A 22,132-nucleotide genomic window follows, 5' to 3' on the forward strand; every position below is an offset into this window, starting at 1 on the left:
CCATTGCAATATTGTTGGTTTCCAATTTACTTTTTTTGTGGCATTAAAATCGTCTATCAAAATAAACTGTCGGGAATTTTAGCTACGGAGACTCATGTTGGTCAGTAATTACCGACAAATTATTGTGTTGGCGAGAACATGTTTTGGGGGGGTGTACTTTTGTAAATACCTCCAAAAGAGGACCTACATATGGGATACACACCATACAACCCGAGAGAGTCAACATCCGAAAGTCTGCGTGGCACATCACCGTAAATTTTTTTCGAATAACCCCCCCTGGGCCATACAAACGAAGACACACCTCCGGCGACCGAGGACGTCCTCGGTTTCTTACTATGACCGTAAGGACAACGTAAATGATGCAAAAACGCATTTAGGCCCTATATGGGGGTGGGGTGGGGGAGGTCAGGACGGGTTGTTTGATTTATTTATTTATTTATTTATTTTGTTTGTTTCTTTCTCATTTCTATATCATTATAACTCATACTGCAAGATATAGGGCCTACACAAAACACAGTGCTCTCACCATTGACGTGTGACCTCTACAAACAGTGTATGCTAGAGGTCTTTATAGGGCGGCCTAGTTAACATCACTGTGTGAAAACTAACCGGCCAAAATTGTTTGTACCCTCTGAAATTCTAGAAAATATAGTTTGTAACATGTCCTAAATTTTTAGCTAATTTAATAGATGTTTGGAAGTATACTTTTGGTAAGAAAGGGCACGGCATGGCCTGCAAAATTCCCTGTGTAAATCGAATGCAACTTTTAGTGACTATCACTCTAGTCCAGTCAATCTAAACAAATTAGTGGCGTCACCCATCACTAATTGCAACAGAATTTTTTTCACGTTTATACATTTTAGAGATGTCCCCTGAACATCATACCAAAAATATACTAAAATATACTTGGTGGAAAGGTAGTTTTTGGCGGGAAAAGGTCATACAGGGGTCAAATTTCAAAATTGCTTTAATCTTTTAAAAAAACTATACCAAAGCATTCCTCTAGTCTTAAGGATTCAGAAAAAGTATAGTTTGTCATATCTGTGATGTACCATTCTCAAGTTATAAGCAAAAAGGTCAAAGGTCAAATTTTGGGCTCCACGTGGGTCAACTTCGAAAAAATGCTCCGATCTGCTTGAAAATGGTCTCAATGTGTTCGTCCTTTAAAAACACTCTAAAATAAGAATAGTTTGCCATATCTTGGATGTTTCGTTACCTAGGTAGCAGGGTAAAAGAGGTAATTGACCATTGAACTCTATTGACCCCGATCTAGTTTTCGATGTTACGTACCGGTATGTAATTAAACAACCTAAACAGTGCAAATATTCTTTAAATGAATTATGTTTGCAAGCCGAACAACTTGAGACCATTTTGGTTAAAATCAGACAATATTTAGTTTTTTGACCTCTGTTGAACCCAACATTTGACCTTTGACCTTTTCCGCTATAACTCAAGAACCGTACATCACAGATATGGCAAACTATATTTTTTCTGAATCCTTGTGACTAGAGGAATAATTTGGTATAGTTTTTAAAATGATTGGAGCGATTTGGAAATTTGACCCCTGTATGACCTTTTCCCGCCAAAAACTACCTTTCCACCAATTATATTTTAGTATACTTTTTGTATGCTGTTCAGGGGACATCTCTGACATTCATAGGAGTGAAAAAAATTCTGTTGCAATTAGTGGTGAGTCAAAACGCACTTTGACTGGACTACTCATTTTGTGGACCGCTCTCTTCCGAAGGGTATTGAAACTAACCACTTGACGGATATTTTTTGCACTTGCTGTTATTCAAGAATAATGTAGGCCTATATACATTACATGTAGGCTAAAATCTGAGTAGGTGGGGCGTCTGTTGTGCAAATGATCGTACCTCCCTGCCGTAAAATGACAGATAACAGCAAAAACAACTCCCAAATCTATCCATAACTTACATTTGGTGGTCAGTGGAGAAAGTCAGGGGATTCAATTGGGTCATTATTGGCAAGTGACATATATGGGCATAAGTGTAGCCCACCATTCAATGTGGAGGATGGACTATGACTTTATCGATTGATTTTGCTGGAGTAATTTCCTGTTAACCAGGTTCAAGTATAGCCTACTGCAAAGGTCGAATCATGTATGATGTGCAGCATAACTGCACTATGTGTTATTTGGTCAGAATAAATTTAGATGCGTCTATTCCGATCTGTATCAGGTAGGGAAACGAACTCGGAACGAACTTAAACCCAGTGGTTCAATTCCAAGCTGCAATCCAAAAATGAAGGCCTACAATGCATTATTATAACCCCGATAGGCACGATACGCGCGTATCGTGTTTAGGGTGTCAAAAACATCAAAAATGGGAAAAAAAGGGTAGGCCTAGCAAAATTGCAATTGCTATAATACGCGGAAATGAAATTTAGGGTATGAAATTTGATGCAAGGAATAAAATCCCTGTTTAGGGTATCGTTTTAGCCAAGGGTTAAATCCTCGTTTAGGGTGCTTTTCAAAAGTTGATTATCGCGGATGGTGTACAGGCCACAATGGGAGTGACCCCCCACGGGATTATAACACATGGAGGACGTATTAGTTTGATCAAAGCATGAAAATGAATGAACAAAGACTAATAATTGTACAAGTACTACTCTCCATGCAATAGGTGAGACGATTTCAATAATCTTTTGACGAAATCTAATTCCCAATTCAATAATTATTTTTAGACGAATTCTACAGATAATTACGGAGCCTCATGGGTGACATGTAACTTTTTTTTGAAAATTATCCCGAGATAATCATGTTATCTCGGAATAATTATCCTGAGATAATCGTGTTATCCGGGATAATTATCCGAGACAATCATGTTATCCTGGGATAATCATGTTATCTCGGATAATTATCCCGAGACAATCATGTTATCCCGGGATAACCATGTTACAATCTTGTTATCCCAGTATAATCATGTTGTCTCGGGATATTTATCCCGAGACAATCATGTTATCCTGGGATAAAATGATTGTCAGGTTATCTCGGGATAATTATCCCGAGACAATCATGTTATCCCGGGATAACCAGGTTATCCTGGGATAACCTGGTTTGTAAGAGAACCGTTTTGCAGCCAAACATTTCCATATGAACATATTTTGGAGCCGTGTAATAATTATGAGCCCTGGGGGAAGAGTAAAATGGTGGGGGCAAAGATTTCTTGGTAGCCTGAGAGGGGGGGGGGGGGCACAATATTGGCACACATTTACATGGCACTTTTCTTTACCCGCACTAAAAGGGCTTATGAGAAAACAGCACAGAAATGTCAAAATTTCCTACTCTCTACGCTCACATCATAATAGGCCTATCTATAGACCATTTTTAATGCATGCCATAGTCGATTTTTGATAAACATAAAAATATGTTATTAGGCCTATGATGAACGCATTCAGTTGAACTCGAAATTATACTGAAGTCCCGACTGAAGTGTATTACAAAATTTACAATCGGGATTACAATGCAATATACTGGTAGTAAATGGTCGCGAAAAAGTATGATAAAATCAGTGACAGTAATTTGACCATTTATGCCTATATAACTCAAGAACTGCAACTGTACATCTGAGAGGGGAGATAGGTAAACTATACTTTTTTCTGAATCCTAATAATGAGAGGAATACAATCTGATGCTTTTTTTTAAATCCATATTCGCATTAACGGCTATTTTGAATACAAATCAGGGGCTGTGCATGCAATAATTATGACTCACCAGAAATTTCCAAACGGCTCGCCAATCGCTTGCCCCCCCCCTCAGCCCGCCAAAAATCACATGCCCCCCTCTCGGCCTGCCAAAAATTATTTTCCCCTGGCCCCTTGCACATGCCAAATTTTTGGGATCCTAATTTACAAACCTCAGATACAAAAAATGTAGGCCTAATAGGCCTACATGTTAAGTTTTATGTTACGAACGCAGCGAGCAGGAAAATTTGCAAATAGCCTATCTAAACTCTAGGCCTATATTATTTTAACATGTAAAACTGTGTTTTATAAGCAGGGCCCTGCTGAAAATCAATTTTATTGAGCAGGTTACCCTGTTGAAATTATAGGCCTATTGTGAAATAAATAAAATAAATGAATAAATACGCCGTATACTGTTTTCCTATAGGCCTAAAGCCTTTTTAGAATAGGCCTAATTGCTAGTTGCCCCACTAGCTGGGATTTTTTTTCCAGGGGGGGGGGGGGGCAAGCCTGTATGGGGCGGGGGCCCAAATCCACCCAATTTCCCTGCACTGGGGGGGGACAAATAAACAATAAACAACTTATTGATAATTGCACTGTGCATATCGTACCGTATGGATTCCCCATCTCTCTGCCCCTATCCCTCTCTCCCCTGGCCTCTCTTTTTCCTCTTTTTCCCTCCTTTGTCCTCTTTTTTTCCTTGCATTTAGGGCGGGGCCCAAATAGGCAATTTTGCCAGGGGCAATTCCCCCCGGCCCCGACAGCTACGCCACTGGCCCCACCCTCTCGGCTTGCCAAAAATTGCTCCCCCCCCCCTTCGGCTTGCCAAAATTTCTCCCCCTCCATTTTACTCTTCCCAGGGCCCCGTCCAGGGCTCATAATTATTGCACAGCCCAATACCATTTTCCCCCATGTCCTTTTTTGTCCTTTTTGGGATCGCTGAAATGTCCCTCACATCATCATCATGGCCCTCAACTTTGTTGTTTTTTGGCAACGAGCCCGGATGTTTTTGTTATGGTATATATGCAAATTAATTTAATCGTACGCGACACAAGCTTGCCAGTTCTACGACCTTTTTGCATGGGGCGAGATGATTGGGTACGTTGGGTTCGTGATCACGGTCAATGTACTGCAAATAACCTCAATTTAATGACGCCAGCATTACTCATTCAGTGAGTCCCATAGGAAACTGTCACCTCGTACAGATGAGGTTAGAGATCCTCTGGCGAGCTCCAGATATCAGTGACCAATCAGAATGGAGTAACTGCACACACTTATCCGATGACGTCATTACGTCAATAAACCACTCCGTCTGAGGTTCTCGGTTTGTTCTCTTCCCTGATGTAAAGCACATAGAAATTTGATAATCAACCAGTCGTCTATTTTGATGTGGTGTTGTTGTCCATTTCCGTCCTCAGTTTTAGTCACAATTTTGAGCCGAAAATGGACGCTTTAAAGCAACAAGTTATGATAAACCAGTTTGTAATGGCTGTAGGATGTGCTTCGGACCAAGCCAAGCAACTTCTTCAAAAATCACATTGGCAGTTTGAGGTAAGAAAGCCGTGAAAATTCATCTTGTCGGGTGTGTTTATGTTGTGATTCGTGCTGTCTGGGTCATGTTGATCATCATGCATGGCGTGTTGCCCAATCAATATTTAAATTGAAAAAAAAAACGTAGGTTTTTTGTTTATATTTTATTGCGTTATCATACATTCATACCAAAGGAAAATTTCCCCAACAAACGCTGCAATATATTTTTATTTAAAGGTTGATGTATCTTGTTATGTTGTACCGTAATCCTATCCGATATTTTTTAAACGGGCACATGCACATGAATCTAATTAAAATTATATAAGTTGTGTCGATTTCTGGGAATCATGTCGTGCGATGTTGCGAATGACGACGTGACGAAATGTTATTGTTCACAGAGAATGATCGTTGATATTTAAACCGTATTATAAAAAAATGAAAGTGCAGAGAATGCAGGTCTATGGGATACAATTTTATATTTTAAAGTAATCTTAGTTCATAACTTTTGCACGAAATTAAATTCCAACCATAAATGCATTGCATGTCAAAATTCGAGTGTCATGACATGAGACTGAGTGATGAGTGTTGGTAAATTATAATTAAATTGGAGACAATGTCAGTGCAACGATTCATGTACTTTTGCTGGCATGTTTGGTGTGAATTGTCATGATTGTTCTGGGTAGTTTTACAAAAGATGTATTTTATGTATTCATCACAACAATTTTAGAAAAAGTAAGGAAGCAAATAGGAAAAGTAACAATTAATAATATTTGAAAATCTCCAAAAATCAATGAGGGGGGGGCAATATTATTATGTGGTTGTGACATATGTGGTTGTGACTATATTATATTTTACTATAGCCAAAATAACAAATTCTCGATCATGAGAGGATGTACCTTCTGCGTCAGCATACTTTTCATAGAATAACACGATCGCGCGACCTGCATGACCGAACCTTGACCTTGCCTATAGCCAAAATAATAAATTCTCGATCATGAGAGGATGTACCTTCTGCGTCAGCGTACTTTTCATAGAATAACACGATCGCGCAACCTGCATGACCGAACGTTGATCTTGCCTAGCAACGACCGTGTGATTGGTCAATTCTCAAAAGCTGTGTTTGCGCCATAAGCGCCGGTCTTTGCGTAGTACACTCGGCGCAAATAACTGTGCGTTCCCAAGTTGGCTCTCATCGAGAATTTATTATTTTGGCTATAGCAACGACCGTGTCATTGGTCAATTCTCAAAAGCTGTGTTTGCGCCGGTATTTGCGTAGTACGCTCGACGCAAATAACTGTCGCGTACCAAGTTGGCTCTCATGATCGAGATTTAATTATTTTGGCTATATCAGCGATCGCATAAGGTTTTTATTCACTTTTCTTGTGCCAGAAACAAGAAATTTTTTCGGATTTACAAAAAAAAAAACCTTAAAATATTCATGGAAAAACCCTTCTTTTTAGAGTTACAGGTTATTAATGGGTTTTAAAACCATAGTGCAAACCGGGGGCAAGCAATTTTAGTTGTACAAGTATATGTGGTGCCCTTTTTGATAAAACGCTCTAAAAAGGCTTAAATTTAAATGTAAAGTGAAAAGGAAAACACATACAAGTTTTCCTACTTGCTTCGCTTGCAATATTTTGCAAATTGGGATCCTAAAATTTGGCATGTTAAAAAGGGGGGCAAAGATTTTTGGCAGGACGAGAGGGTAGGCACTGGGCAAGCATTTTTTTGGCACACCATTTGGAAATTTTACCTCCCTGTGCTCATAATTATTGCACAGCCCCTACGCTTGAGCATTCGCTTTGTGTTTTGTAATAAGATCACATCTAGATGTTGGCAGCTGAGCTGTAATTCAATTTTTTAAAAACTTTTTGCCATGCTAGTAAATGATCATGTTACGACCCTGTAGGGAGTATTATAATAGGCAGCGATCGAATTCGACGGTATCGCATCGCAAAATGCGATGCAATTTCCATCAACTGCTATGCACTTTTCCAAAATGCATAGCTAAAAGTGCTATACTGCTATGCAAACATGTGTTTTGCATAGCACAAACTGCGATGCAAAAAAATTGACTGAATTCGAACCCTGATAATAGGGCAAGATTTTTCCCAACCCAATCCTGGAATTCCTCAAATGATATGCGGCCAGTGGCGCAGGAAGCATTCAAATGTAGGGGGTCGGGGGACAAGCATATTTTGTTCTGGCTTTATTGGACCTTTTTTACGTGTGTATAGCGCAAAATGTCAATTTCAGACTATTTTAGCCCCAAATGAAGCTGTGTTTTGCTATTTGATGGATCAGTGCACGCAAAGTGTGCAAACATTTGCAGTTTTGCCATATTTGGGGCCAAAACATGGTGTTATTTGTACTAAAATTATTAAAGTAAAAAGGATATGCACAGGGCTTTTGCTTGGTTTTTTCTTCTTGATTTTTAGGGGGGGGGGGTGTCCCCCCTCGCTTCCACCGCCTATGATACTGATAGCGACCTGTCCCAAGGAAGTTGGAATGATCCTGCCCTATAGCCCCTATTTCTTTGTCTGTTTTGTTTGGTTGCTAAATACGTTGTGTATTGTAATTACGCTGATTTTTTGCTTGCTCTGCTCACAGATTATTTCGGACATGTATTTGTTTTTACTTTTCAAAAAAAACATTTAGAAAAAATCATGACCGACTGACCCTACTCAAAAAGTCCATCCGCCTTACTGCAATATGTCCTGAATAAAAATGAGATACATGTATGAGGGTCAACAACCCATGGGGGCCACTGGTACTTGTGCTTACGTTACGTGCACCTACAGATACCAAGTGCTTACCTGCAGACACTTGTGCGTATATATGCAAATTTAACATGTACCGTGCAAGATATTCGGATACTGTTTGGCTCAAGTATAGTCCCATCCCTTTTTTACTTTTAAGTGAAAAATTTTCAAAATTGGGGTGGGACTATACTCAAATTTTTAAAAAAATCAGTTTTATGTCCTTGGACCTACATGTAGAGCTAAATATGCTAGGATCATTCACCGCTTAAACTTACGGGCTCATATTGAAATACCCTACCACGTTTTCACACAGAAAGAAGGCAGGATTCCCCTCGCTAAGCGCGCGCCTGAGTTTGTATGTACTGTACATGTTTTTTTTATAAGATAAATTATGAAATTTAGGCCATTGTGTTATGGGGGTGTTTGTTTCAGGCCTTATTGGCCTTCTGAGAATCTCCTCATTCAAATGTGTATGTTTTGCTGTTAATATTGTATTGTTGTATTTTGAATGAAATAAAGATTGATTGATTGATTGATTGACTTACAATGCAACAACAGCAACAAAAATTATTGAGTTTAATAATAAAATATACTATGCAAAGTGATAATTTGTGTCCATGTCATACTCTAATAATAATTATTTCAAATGCATAGAATTTGTATCCATTTTGAAATCTTTAATAGAGTATGGCATGATCACAAATTATCACTTAGCCTATTAAAACAGAAATATGTGACGTGTCATGTCAAAAGGAGACACTTTTGGGCAGGATCATAAATGGAGAAACAGCCAAAAATCTGCCCGGGTGTGATTTTTCCATAATTTGGGTTTGTTGCAAATTTGTGATGTTTTGTTAGTAGTGTTTAAAATATTGTCTGATACTTTCAGACCGGACTGGCATCTTGTATTTTTTGAGACATTTGTCACTTGAGGTATTTCCTACTCTCAACATTGTCAATAATATATATTTGTAAAGGCTGATATCTCAATTTCCAATTTTATAATATAATTTACCATAACTTTCGAACTCCATATCTTCACTTAGAAATGTCCGATTCCATTGCGGTAAACGGCGTCATGGAGCAAAATATCTCTATATTTAAGATTTAAGTAAAAATCTCAAAATTGATAACCTCCTTTTGACATGATACGTCATATATATAATTTTTTTTGGCAAATCAACCATGCATTACGAGGCATACCCGTGCAAGCGTAGAGATCAAAGCAAGCATAACTGATTCAGTTACGATGCAGTTTGTGTATGTGAGCATGAAAATGAAACAACTAATCGACTGATTTCCAAATGGGTTTACTTTGGTACTTTGGCACTCAAAAATCATCAAAAAAGCTTCATTATTACTGTATTTAAAAACATAATATTTGATGGCTTATTTTTGTGTGATTCAAGAATATACATGTACTGCATTTGTCATGCGGTATATTCTTGTATCACCCTCAAAGGCATGCAATATTATAATTGTTGACTAAATATGATGTTTGCAGCTCTAGGCTGATGTTTTTATGTGTTCTTTATCTTCTTCTTTTCAGACTGCACTAAGTATATTTTTTCAGGAAGCAGCAGTTCCCAACAGTTACTACAGACATGGGGGTCATCCGGTGAGTAATAATGTTCAATATCCACATGCTTTCACTTACAGGGTAGAATTTCGTACCACCCGATGGGAATCCATTTGGATCCTGCAACAGAACAGCATTTTATGATCATCTTTAGATATTCCCCATTTTAAACGAATGCGGAATGTGATTTTAATTAAAAAACTTAATTTTATAACTAAATATTTGGAGATCATCAAATATCCGACTCATTGCCCCATGTCTCTGCTAAAACGCATTTGGAGCCAAAATACGCCGATTGCACTGCAAATAATGCAATTGCATATTCTTAGCAGCCCTACTCTACTGTAGTGTAAACATGATAAAACGCTCTAAAAAGGCTTAATTTAAATGTACCGTAAAGTGAAAAGGAAAACACATACAAGATTTCCTGCTTGCTTCGTTTGCAATATTTTGCAAATTGGGATCCTAAAATTTGCGTTTTTAGGGTGTTTTTCAGATGTTATAACAATCAAGCCTAAAGACTTTACTAAGACTAATTTCAGTTTATGTATTCTAATTTTTGGAAAAGACATGTTTCATTCTTAACCAACCAAATTATTAAAGTAACACAAAAAAGTGAAAATTAGAGCAAAATTTCGGCATGTTCTCAAGATTTTGAATGCTTAGACTTGTTCCAAGTCTGTGATGTTTGTGACTCGATTGCCGGGAAAATATGCCGAAAATGCATGTTTTTGGCTCTTTTTTTCAAGAAATTGGTAAAATAGTTAACTTTTTCTTTTATCTCCAGGACTAAATGAATGATTAGGATTGAGTTACATGTATGTTTCATTTGGCAGAACTTGATAATATTTTTTAAATCCCAAAAAATTAGTGCTGTATTTTTCTGGAATGGGGAGTAGAAGTACGAAATTTTGATTAATAATACCAGTTCTGGTCCAAAAATGTTCACTAGAAGCATCTTCACTTGCTGGCACAGAGCATGGCACTTGTTTGTATTTTGAAAGCATGCACAGCATAAACATGGAAGTGGGGTCTGATTGGCCGATTCAATCGTCTGACAATCATGTTTTACAGATTGATGTTTTTTTATAACCTGATTGGCAAATTACGCATCAAAGCTTTGGTCAGCGCAGTGCTCCACACATTGAAAAGAACACAAAGCTCCACATATTTTGCTAGCTAGTGTAGATATGTTTTTAGTTTTGACATCTAAGATTCTCCTGTTTTACTCATTTCCACCAGATTGGTAGCGGTACCAAACCTGCTGCATGACATGTTTAAATATTCATTTTTTTCATTTTTTTCATGCAGGCACACCCACCAGCCAACACACCTGCAACCCCACCCAACTTCCCTGATTTGTTAACAGACCTATCCAAATTAGGCACAAGTAGCGGGTCACCAAGATCACCTGTATCCATGTCACCAGCCATACAACCTCAGCTACATCAGCAGCAGATGATGCAGCAACACTATCATCAGCAGCAGCAACAACAGCAGCAGCAGCAGGTACCGACATCACCATACCAACCTACTACTAACAATAACCAAACAATGGCAGTTGAACCACAGAGGTGAATAGGGCACACACCCCTGGTTTGGGAATACAATATACAGGGGTGTCTTTGGTTGTTGCAATGTGCTGGAGGGATGGATGGGAACAAGGACTGTATTGGTTTCAAGCAGCAGTCTTGAAACACAGCATCATTTTTGACTGGACAATGCTACTAATACAAAGCCAAATATAGGCAACAGGTATTTAGTAGTAAGTTGAATTTGTTTCCCAGGCTGAGCTCATCGGTAAGTGCATGTGAAGTACATGTTGTAATGAGACGGCCATTACTCAGCACAAGTACATTGCATCTTATATGTTTCACCAATTTTGTCTGAACTCATTGTGATGAGAACCGATATAAAGAAGTATTTTGTTTACATGTTTATTATTATTTTCATGTTTACATCACACAAGGCAAAACCATGTTATTAATGTTCTTAGTATAATGTACATTTATCAGCTCAGGCCTTAAATACTAACACAACTACTGTAGGGAGAACAATTTTGAGTGTACCAGTTCTGAATGCCAAGTTAAATCAAGTGCATTTGATATTTTTTCATTTTGATGGGAGGGAAAATATTCAAAGAATTACAAAAATCTGCTTCATTTTGAAACCACAAATCTTTTGGGTGTCAATGAGGATCATGCTGAATATTTTTTCCTAATTATAGTTTATTGATATTATTCTTACTACAAAAGGTGATCTTTGATTGTTTGAATTGACTTAATTTAGGATAAAGTTTGTTCAGCTGAAAATTGGCAAAAATTATTTGGTTTTAGTTACTGCACGCATCATCAAGTTCCAAATTACTCTCGCGTAAGCGTGCGCCAGTCACACATTATGCAATGCTTAACTAGCGTAAGTGCTGAGCCCAACTACACAAAGTTTTTTTACCAAAAAATAAATCCAAGCAAACTACATTTGTATAGGCATGGGATTATTGTATTTTAAGAACAGCAGTGAGAGATACCAGGCTGTACTTTCAACTCTTGCATTATGTAACACTTCCCAGGGGCAGGTAATGTAAATAGTTGCCTGCACAGCTTAAAAACCACCAGCTTATCTCGCATTATTTAGGATAACTGGTCTGAAGGCGTTATGTACCTGGCTGGCTGATAGGTACTTTTGGTACTTTTGATGTAGTTTATTTTTGCTGCCAATGCCAAAGTGTTAGTAAATTATAAATAAACAACCAGACAGCAAAGTTACCTGCTACATGCATGCATGTGATAGTGATACATCATACATGTGTAACCTGGAGAGCTTTGTAATCATTATAAATATAATGCAACATTAGCTGTACAGATCTTGTAAACCATTTCCACTTCATGTTTCTAATTCAATATTTTTAATAGTGCAATGATCAGAACTGATTTTTGGTTCTGATTTCTACCTTCCCTGAATGAAGATCTGGAAGAATCTGGGAAATTGAATACACAGTTCATGGCTTTTTCAGTAACAATGTGCCATTTAATTTCATTACTAATGCTTATGAAAAGTGTATCCAACATGCCAATACACATGTATTTTCCTTATCTTGAAAAAGCTGAAAATTTTGAACAGGGACAAGATTATGTACATTATCACTTTTATGTTAGACACACTCCTGGGGCATTTCTCTCTGTTTGATGGTATACGGGTATGTGCCACTGATTTGGAGTGCATTTTCAGGAATTTTTGGTATAGCAATGCCCTCCCATGACTGTTATTTTGGCTATTACCACCCCTCCCCCCCGCCCAATTTTGATTTTTGTGAAAAATGGGTACATATTAATGGGTTGTATCATTTTATACTTCCACTATCCGCATGTATTATACATATGTATGTATAGAGAAAGTTAGAACTCCAGAGTCCACATTGCACATCTCCGTACAATTTTTGACCACCTCCATGCACACACAACATACGTATGTGTATCCAAATTAAAAGCCTTCACCTGAGTTGCATTTTGTTTGACTTCATTGACAGTTCTACAACCCTAGATATTATGAGTTATCAGACTTATTCCTAGTCATGTATGAAATTGCAGAAAATGATAACAATAAACATGCTGATACACGGATAGTGACCTGAGTGTAACCCTGATCCCCGAGATATCACCCCAAATTGATAACCATGTTATTGAATAAAATATTGAATTGGAGCCAACACCAAATTGAGTCAACTTCCACTTCTATCTCTCGTCAAATAAGTCATTACAGCCATGTTTTTCTCCAGAGAAGTATGAGGTTGTTTTGAACCAGACATGTAACCTTTATTCATGACAAATTTTTGCAGTGCAATTTTTGAGATTTTGCCAACTTGTATGAGTTGACTTCATACAATCTTCTCCTCATACAGTGCATATTGCGTTTTAATCAGTACAATTAGTTCATGATTTGAAATGTGTACTGGAGGATGGGTTTGCAATATGCAAAGTAGGGTGAGTGTTAAACTCGAACAAGAGATGAAGTACACCCCTATGAAGATGTGACTTAATCTCCTACACAGGGGTGTGAATTTCAAATACGGTTACCTGAATGGGCGACTGAATTTGAAATCTACACCCCCTGTGCAGGAGATTAAGGCAATGTCTTCCATATGTGGTGTTTATATTTCAACTGCAATACGGTACCCCAAAAATAATACAATTGCTATGAATTACATTGTCTACAATTAGATATAATGACATGGCTGTAGTTGGGTTAATTACATCATTGTTACAGCTGAGGGAAGAAATGAATTTTCCAAACTGATGCCATGGTTGATCAAAACACCAGAATATTATGCTCATAAATTTTGTCCTGTCTACCTAGCTTGCAAAGACTTGTTCTACCAATTTCTATTAGACTGCAAAATTCTTGTGTTCTTTCAACAAGTAAAGTTTGTAAACAGACATAGCTATCTGTCGCCAGTTTATGAAAATTTGTCCGAAATTGTGCTGTGTTGCAGTGTTGGTGTAAATTTTTGAAATTTCATTCAACAAAATCAACTCAGCTCATGTACAAATATTATTTATAAAGTGTGATTCAGAGTAAGTAATGCTAGTGCACTTGTCCTTGGGTTTGTAGTATTGCCAACATAAACAATAACAACAACAATAATCTTCAGGAAAGGAAATATACAGGTAATTGAAGGAAGTTAATCAGCCATGAAGCCAGTTGTTTGTGTTAGGTTTTTTTCTTATTTATTATTTCTGTGTAGACTGAGTACCTGTTTTCTGGACACATGCTTGAATAAACAAGCACTGTTAATTCAGAAATAACAAATAACGCTCATAAAAATGAAGAAAACAAAACAAAAGGACATGCTGGCACAGTGCTACTCAACACCTTATGCAGTGCTTGGCAATGTTTTTTTACCATAGAATGCAGGAAGTGGAAATAATTTTAGCCATGAGTATAAAAATTATGTTGAGTTGTATTGGATCAGCTTGGGTGATGAAGAGAAGTGAACATATATAAGAATCCTCTTTGTTAACCTTAAATGGTGACTGCCTTGCTGATCCAAGTCAAGGTGTCCGATAAGTTTTTGGCATTAGGCCATTTATGTTGCAGCATTGTAAGTCAACTAGAAGGTCTTAGGTTCACATAGTCTCTCACTCATACACCTTGGGAACTACATGTAATATATCCCAGTTGTGATACATCTTTTGGCTCATAGCCATCTCTGTATACCCAGATATTATTACATTGGGTGGGACAGTAGACCCTTCACCCTGTTAGTCTGTAATGGGATATATTCATGTATGTGTAACTCTTACACTAGTTTATTACCATATTTGGAAAACTTTAAACCTGTTAAGACTTTATCTGAGCTGTTTTTTGTCTCTGGTTTAGTCATAAAGCACCATACATGTATGCAAATTTATAAGCAAATTTGAAAGGTTTTGTTTTAAACGTTTCATTTTATGAATATATTTGGGTAATATAAATGTACGAGAATCCAGATAGCCGGATTTTACAGGGGATGAAAGTTGTTAATTTTGATCACATTTTTATAGTTTAAAAAATCAAAATTCTAGATTTGGTTTGAAGAAAAGCAGACATGTGGGTGATGTGGCTGATTGCTCAATTGCACATTTGGATTTCTTATTCTTTCTATAATCTGGGGGCCAATGTTACTAGAACTACAGGTTTATCGTAAACCTTTCCTCTGGTTTAGATGTTTGAAGTCATGAAACATGTATGACTGTAAATGAACTGGAAAAATCCACAAAAAGACTTATTATGAAAGAATTTGATGCCCTTTTTCAATGTATCATGCAAAACACAGGTTTGTTTTTCAACTAGTGCGCATCTGTCAAACAACCAGAAACAATGCATTCATCAACAAATGCCAAGGCTCGAAGACTATAAAACTCATTAACATTAAGCTAATGAAGTTGACACACAAGTAGCAATAGTGGTCCTTTATAAAAAATTGTATTTATAAAGTTAAGGTTACCCCCGGGAGGTTACCAAGTGGTCACAGATCATAAGGGTCTATTGAATGTGCCATGTTAATTACCAGAACTGTTTAAAGGTGGTTGTACAAGGCCATTGTCTTATAAGCTTATTGTAAACAGGATTTTGATAAATTCATTGTCATAATGTAAATGTAATTGACCTGATATTTGAGTAAACAGGTGTACCATTGTAATGTGTATGTATGTATGAAGGCGTACACAAAATGTACATGTGATTTGTTTCTTACTTAAAACACCAATAATACAAACCTTAAAAAGATCAATCTACCTCCCTTGTAAACGTTAAAGGACTTGTGTGTTATGTTAAAGGGCACTGTTGCTGGTAGAATCTCTTTTGTAAGTTGATAATTTTATATCCAATATTTAGCTTAAATGTACATGTGGCATTTGTTTTGTTAAACAATGTCATGATTATATAAACCCCTTAATACTAAAAGGCAGTTGGCAATGTTGCTACTGAATGTAGAATGGTACAATAATGCTCCTTAAAATGTTTCAAAGTTGGCTGTGGTATTAAAAGACAGTGAGCTGTAGGAATGGATCTATGAACCTGGAAATTTCCATGCTTTTCTACTTTTCGTACTCAACACTGCATAAATGAAAACCCATGAATAGATTATTTTATGTTTAGATCTATGTAACAAAACTTAACCAAGCAATGTGGTTAAAGTGCGAAAAGTTATACACATGGAACTGACCAATTTTATTGTTCCCATTTGAAGCTTGACAATTTTGAGAAATGGAGTCATTTCTAGATTAAAACTTGAAGAGCAGTACAGATGCTCTGATCATTCAAATCACAAAATTTCCCCATGCTATATGCGTAGTTGCGTCTTTTGAGAAATTTTGTGGTTACATAAAGAGATGTTGTATTTAGAACATGTCAAAGGTAGGTCATGGTCTAGCATCATGAAATACATTTTATAAAAAGATGATATTTTTCTTCTCTAGATATATCTTTTATCAGCTGCCATTCATATTCTCCCCTTCTAAAGACACGGTTCCATCTTCTGCACAGATTGTTACTGCGCACATGGAACTGTGCAGTAATGATGTGCTCATTGATGCCGTGCATAGTCTGGGTTACTTGTGCAGGCTCTTGGAATTGACCAAAATGGCAGGTCCCATTGATGGACCTGTGTTGTAGGAGGAGAATATGCATTGCAGCATTTTACGTTTTTGCTGCATGATTGTTTTATGTATGTCAGTGTGTGATACATTGTTATGTTTAAAACTGTAAGGTCAAGTTTTTTTTTTTTTTTTAAAAAATGTAAAAAAAGAAGAAAGGAATTAAAATTTGTATGAAAAGTATTGTCATATTGTAAATTTCAAGTTGATTTTTACATGCCCTTATTATGTATGAAAGTATGTTTTTGTAAGTTGTTTTTCAACATTTAAATTTTATTTGTACATCTATTAATGGTTGAAATTAATGACTGATTTATTCTCAAAATAAAGATTTCAAATTTTTTTTTATTGACCGGTAGAATGGATTAGACATGGATACCATCCACCCCATGTGTAGTTTTTATTTTGTTACCTGTTATTTTGTAATAAAATAACTTTTCTTTTGGATTGAAATTTATACAAATGAATTACAAAAAGTCCCAGCACATAGCATATTTGATACTTATCATCAAGAGTTAGCACAAATGTTGTAACTTGTAATAAACAAATGCACAGTTAATGATTGATTGCTGGACGGATGTTCCACTTGCCCATATCAATAATATTTTGTGAAGGTGAAATCAAAAACTACTTTCTGTACCACATTTGTTATGGCTGTACCATGTATTACAAAAATGTTATGAGATATCACCATTTTTGTATGGCAAGCCAAATGAGACAATTCAGAATGTAGTTTGGTCATCGTTTGTGTTATTATTACAATAGTGTTACAACAGATAAGAAGGCAACCTGTTTAAAATATCTTTTTATACAAAAATATGAGAAAATCTTCATTGAAATTTCTATCATAAATGGTTATGTTAAGTTTGTACAATAAATACATGTATTAATTAGCTTGTCTTTTTTCTTAAATTTTAAGCAACTCTTTTAGTGAACATTACATTATATCATTCATTATTTCTGGATATTAAAATATATTAGATGCATTGATATATCAGTGCTTCACTGTGTGATGTAATCAAACAAATCAGCTAGCTGCTTGTTGGAAACAAGCTAACATCAGACTGTTGTGAGTTCAAATTGATACCACTCTAATCCGCAGCCCACCCATCTTACTGTTGCTTATAAGCAATGGGATTATTATAAGATGTTGTGTCCAACTTTTGACTGAGTTTGCTTGCTTGCATCACAATTACGTCACTGGTTTTGAAGTTTTGATGGCTTGTACATAATAGTGTACACATGTAGCCAAGATACCGAATTTGTGTGCATACGTACCACCAAATACGGTATACGTACCGCCAAGTATGGTAAACATGCCACCAAATAAGGTACCCAACCTCAAGAGGTTCATGATTTACTTCAAAACATTTATTGCATTGCATTGGAAAAAAATCACATGATTTTGAAACATTTCTGTCTCGAGAGCCATCAGGGTATAATAGTTAATGTTTAATACATAGATTGTAGATGAATAGTTTTAGTACAATTTTCTCTTTAAAGTTTAAGTAAGTGCAAAGTGGGCAGAGCAATTTATCAGATTTGTTATTTTACGATTTTGACTTTATTGTATAATGTACAGATGTAATCCTGTATTTTGTGTCGTCAGTGATAACTACACAAATTTGGACAAAAAAGTGAGTCAACTTGCTGGTTTTGAGTTACGAATACAATTATTTTCTTGCAACAGATTAATTGTACATGTAGCTGTACCATTAATGGTTGCAGGTATGATGTATACCAGTCATGTTTTAGTCATCATACATGATGGTGGCAATATTTTGAGATATTTGTAAAAGTTCCAAGGGATTTGCATCTCTGACTCAGGAGGGTCTCACAATTACATGGAATTACTATGTACAGTACATGCATCAGTGCATTAGTGATTTAAAGCATGCACAGTAAGGAATGGCCAAAATATTTGCATCAATATTTGTGCGGTGGTGGCGCTATCATGATAGAATTATATTTCCATAACAGATCATGACATTGTTTAAAACTATATTATTGCCTAAAAATAGGCTTACAAATGTTTGAAAAATATGCACCAATTATTATTCCTAGCCATGTTTTTTACTCCTTGTAGTTCAGGTATAATACATTGTTAATTAATTGTATCTGCATTGAGAAAAGTTGGTATTGAAAAGATGAGAATAGGCAAATGGACCTAGGAGTTCCAAAGTGGGTGGGTGGGGTCATGTTTAGGAGGGATTTGGTCTCCTACAGAATGGAGAAACAAAATTTAAACAAATTATTTAGTTTTTGTAGAGAATGCATGAGCCCAATTTTGGATTATCAGGTCTGTAAAAAAGCAAAAGTAACCACGAATATCTTTGAGCTCTGGTTTTGAATTCAGGTTCATTTTTGACACAGGTTTGAGGACATGGGTGTGTGATAGTCTGGTTGTGCTAATGTGTTGTATGGCATGCTAACAGTGCAATAAGTAATGAGAGGGATGTCTCATGTGCCAGAAAGTGATGTACAAAACTGGGGAAGCAAAACACCTTAAATTTTATTCTGGTGTGTGGAACTTCCTTTCATCAAATTGATACCAATACTTCACTTTGCAGATACTAGTAGATTTGAAACTCAAAAGAAATAGTGTTCTTAATGCTGTGTCTCATTGTGGAGCTGGGGATTGGCTAAATTTAATTGACAAAACAATTTCCGTTTGCATGCTGGGATATGCTAACTGCATGCTTGGATATGCCCCTGTTGCATGATGGGATGCATGTCTTATAGAACACACTGAAGGAATATAATATGGACAGTTTGAAATTGTATTTTATGTACTATGTAAGACAAAATAATCAGAAATCATCATAATCATGCATTCTGGGTTTCAATCAAATAGTGTCCATGGGCATGTTGATAGGCTGCTCAGAATGCATAATTATGGTGATTACTGAAGGAAAAAAACAGAAAAAAATGTAAAAATAATTAAAAAGGAAGAAATACACCTATATTAGGTGAAGCTTTGTAATATTTTTATGTTTGTACCATGGTGGAATTGAGTACCAAATAAGATTTAAGGTGGTGTAGCATGGGCATAGTACATGATGTAGATTATGTCTTCTTTCTGTGTAGTTTAGTTCGTACTCATGCCTTTGTTTAACAGCCTTATAATGATTAACAATTAACATATATTGTACATTTACTTGTAAAAGAAAAACAGAAAAATATACCAAAAAAGGACAAAAAAAGGAAAAACGTCATTGTGACAAACTTGTAATTTTTGTACAGATGAAACTACTATTAGAGAAAAATGTTAAGAAAATGGTCAAGAAATTATTGTATCAGAAGTTTTTTTTTATTTGCATCATTGTCTTGTTGAATTGAGTTTGAATTTGACCTTTAACCCGGTGGTATATGTATGATTGGTTGTCATGGAGATGAAGAGATTTGAAAGAATAACATGTGGATTGTGTAGTCGACTAGATGCATTAAAACATGTTGTTTGAACTATGAAAAAGAAATATAAAACATGTCTGTTTGTGTGCGAGTTATTTGTGTGTATAGTAACATGGAATAAAGTGTAATTATTACACCTCACAAATATTCATGAACATTAGGCGGAGGTGCCGTATTTAGCATTAGCTTTGGACATTTAATTGTTTTCTTTATTTTCCACCCGACTTACCCAGATGATAAATAAAGAAAATAATTCAGTATTCAAAGCTAACGCTAAATATGGCGTCTCCGTCTAATGCATTTTGTGATTTTGATTATTTCCCTACAACCTCATCCCCAGTCAGAAGTCTTGTGAGGTGTAATAGAGCAAAATAATACATGATTTTGAAGCAGGAAATCAATTCGTGCCTTTTTGGCTACAAGCCTTCCGGTTTGGGGTACTAAGGCCATCTTTAATAGCAGGCTCCGATAAATTTTAATTTTGCCCGATTATGCCCGAATATTTGTGAAAGAAACTGTCCATAATGAGGCAAAGTGGGTATAAACTCGGGAACCTTGTTCAGGAAATTGTGATTTTAAGCTTACAAAAACTGCTTTGAAGCTTTACAGTATTGCCTGCTTGATCCTCAGACTCATTTCTATCCTTTTCAGATTGTTATCTCTTCCCAAATAATGTTTTGTAAGTTTTCTTTGTGGCAAAATGAAGAATATTAAGATAACAATTGATCAAAATCAGCATTCATCATAGCATTTGTGATGTATCTACATTAATTTTGCAATTGCCCGATCGGGCAGGGTGTCTGATGATTTAGCTTGCCCAACAGTATTTTTAATTGCCCCGGGCAATCGGACAGGGGATTTATCGGAGCCTGTTTAATAGTTCGTTTCAAAGCCCTTCCCAAGTTAAAAACGTTATGCAATTTTCAAAATTTGTACATTCATTTGTACAGGCAAAATTTTCCCCAATTTCTTCAAATCTGAGTTGGATCAAAGAAAAGTTAAAAAGACTGTTCAACAACACTCACGGTATATATTGTCCGAATAATGACAGATTAACCATACTCCGTCCATCAGTGGTCATACATCAGTATCACACCACTGATGATGGGAGTCCCTGGGTGCCACTCTGTATTGACAAGGGGTATCATCCATGAACAAAAAAGCGGGGACTGAGTATGGTTACTCTGAAATTATTCTGACAAAAATGCAAGTGTTGAACAATTTTTTAACTTTTCTTGGATTACTTCAAATCTGGGTCGGTCTGGCCCATAGAACAGGGTGTTGTTTTTTTGTCGCCTAATTATGATATTAATATTGAATGTTTACTAGTACAATGGTAGGAATATTTTTGAGGTATTAAGGCTCCATCAGTTCTAAAAAAGCTTTCCAATTAGTCCCCCCCCCCCACCAGGTTTTAGAATGAACTGAAAGCTTTTCGAAAAAATTAATGGTATGTTGGTGGCCTTTTTTCGTTTCACACGACTGGTCCAAATGTCACACATTGTGTTTGGTCACAATGGCTCATGCAAGAAAAGATGTTGTTTTCATTGCAATTTGCAAACTTTTAAAAATACAGTAAGCCTGACATACATGATTTACAAGTTTGCAACCGAAAGACGTGCTGCAATGCATGCTTCGTGGGAGTTGAATGAACCAAAGTGCAAATTTTAAAACTGCATCTTTCCTTACATAATGAGCCATTACAACTGAACGCAACCACTTGTTTAAAACAATAGGCTACAAACAACACAATTTTTTAACAAATTTTGTTTAAAAATATTTTTAGTGTTGGGGGACAAGAATAGTTCATATTTCTCCAAATGAAAATATTGTGTCCATCAAATAAAGCATTCAATATTTGTTTTAATGTAACTTGAAAATGTAAAATAAAACATGCACTCGCGCAGAGTGCAATTGTCTCTATGCAGCCGACGCTAAAAATCTCACAAATAATCTTAATAACATGTTTATGGTAAATTGATATATATAACAAACAATAATTAATTTGGACT

At 36.3% G+C, this 22,132-nt stretch overlaps 1 protein-coding gene across 1 annotated transcript; it reads left to right on the forward strand.

Moving 5' to 3' along the window:
* The first annotated feature begins 5,052 nt into the window (after window positions 1-5,052).
* Window positions 5,053-20,192, forward strand: LOC140151231 (UBA-like domain-containing protein 2). Its single transcript, XM_072173498.1, has 3 exons — window positions 5,053-5,256; window positions 9,547-9,615; window positions 10,888-20,192. Exons 1-3 carry the CDS (start codon window positions 5,149-5,151, stop codon window positions 11,152-11,154), a joined length of 444 nt encoding a protein of 147 aa, XP_072029599.1. The 5' UTR covers window positions 5,053-5,148; the 3' UTR covers window positions 11,155-20,192.
* The last annotated feature ends 1,940 nt before the right edge of the window (window positions 20,193-22,132 follow it).

The sequence above is a fragment of the Amphiura filiformis genome, chromosome 4 (genome assembly GCF_039555335.1).
Source record: "Amphiura filiformis chromosome 4, Afil_fr2py, whole genome shotgun sequence".
Lineage (NCBI taxonomy): Eukaryota > Metazoa > Echinodermata > Ophiuroidea > Amphilepidida > Amphiuridae > Amphiura > Amphiura filiformis.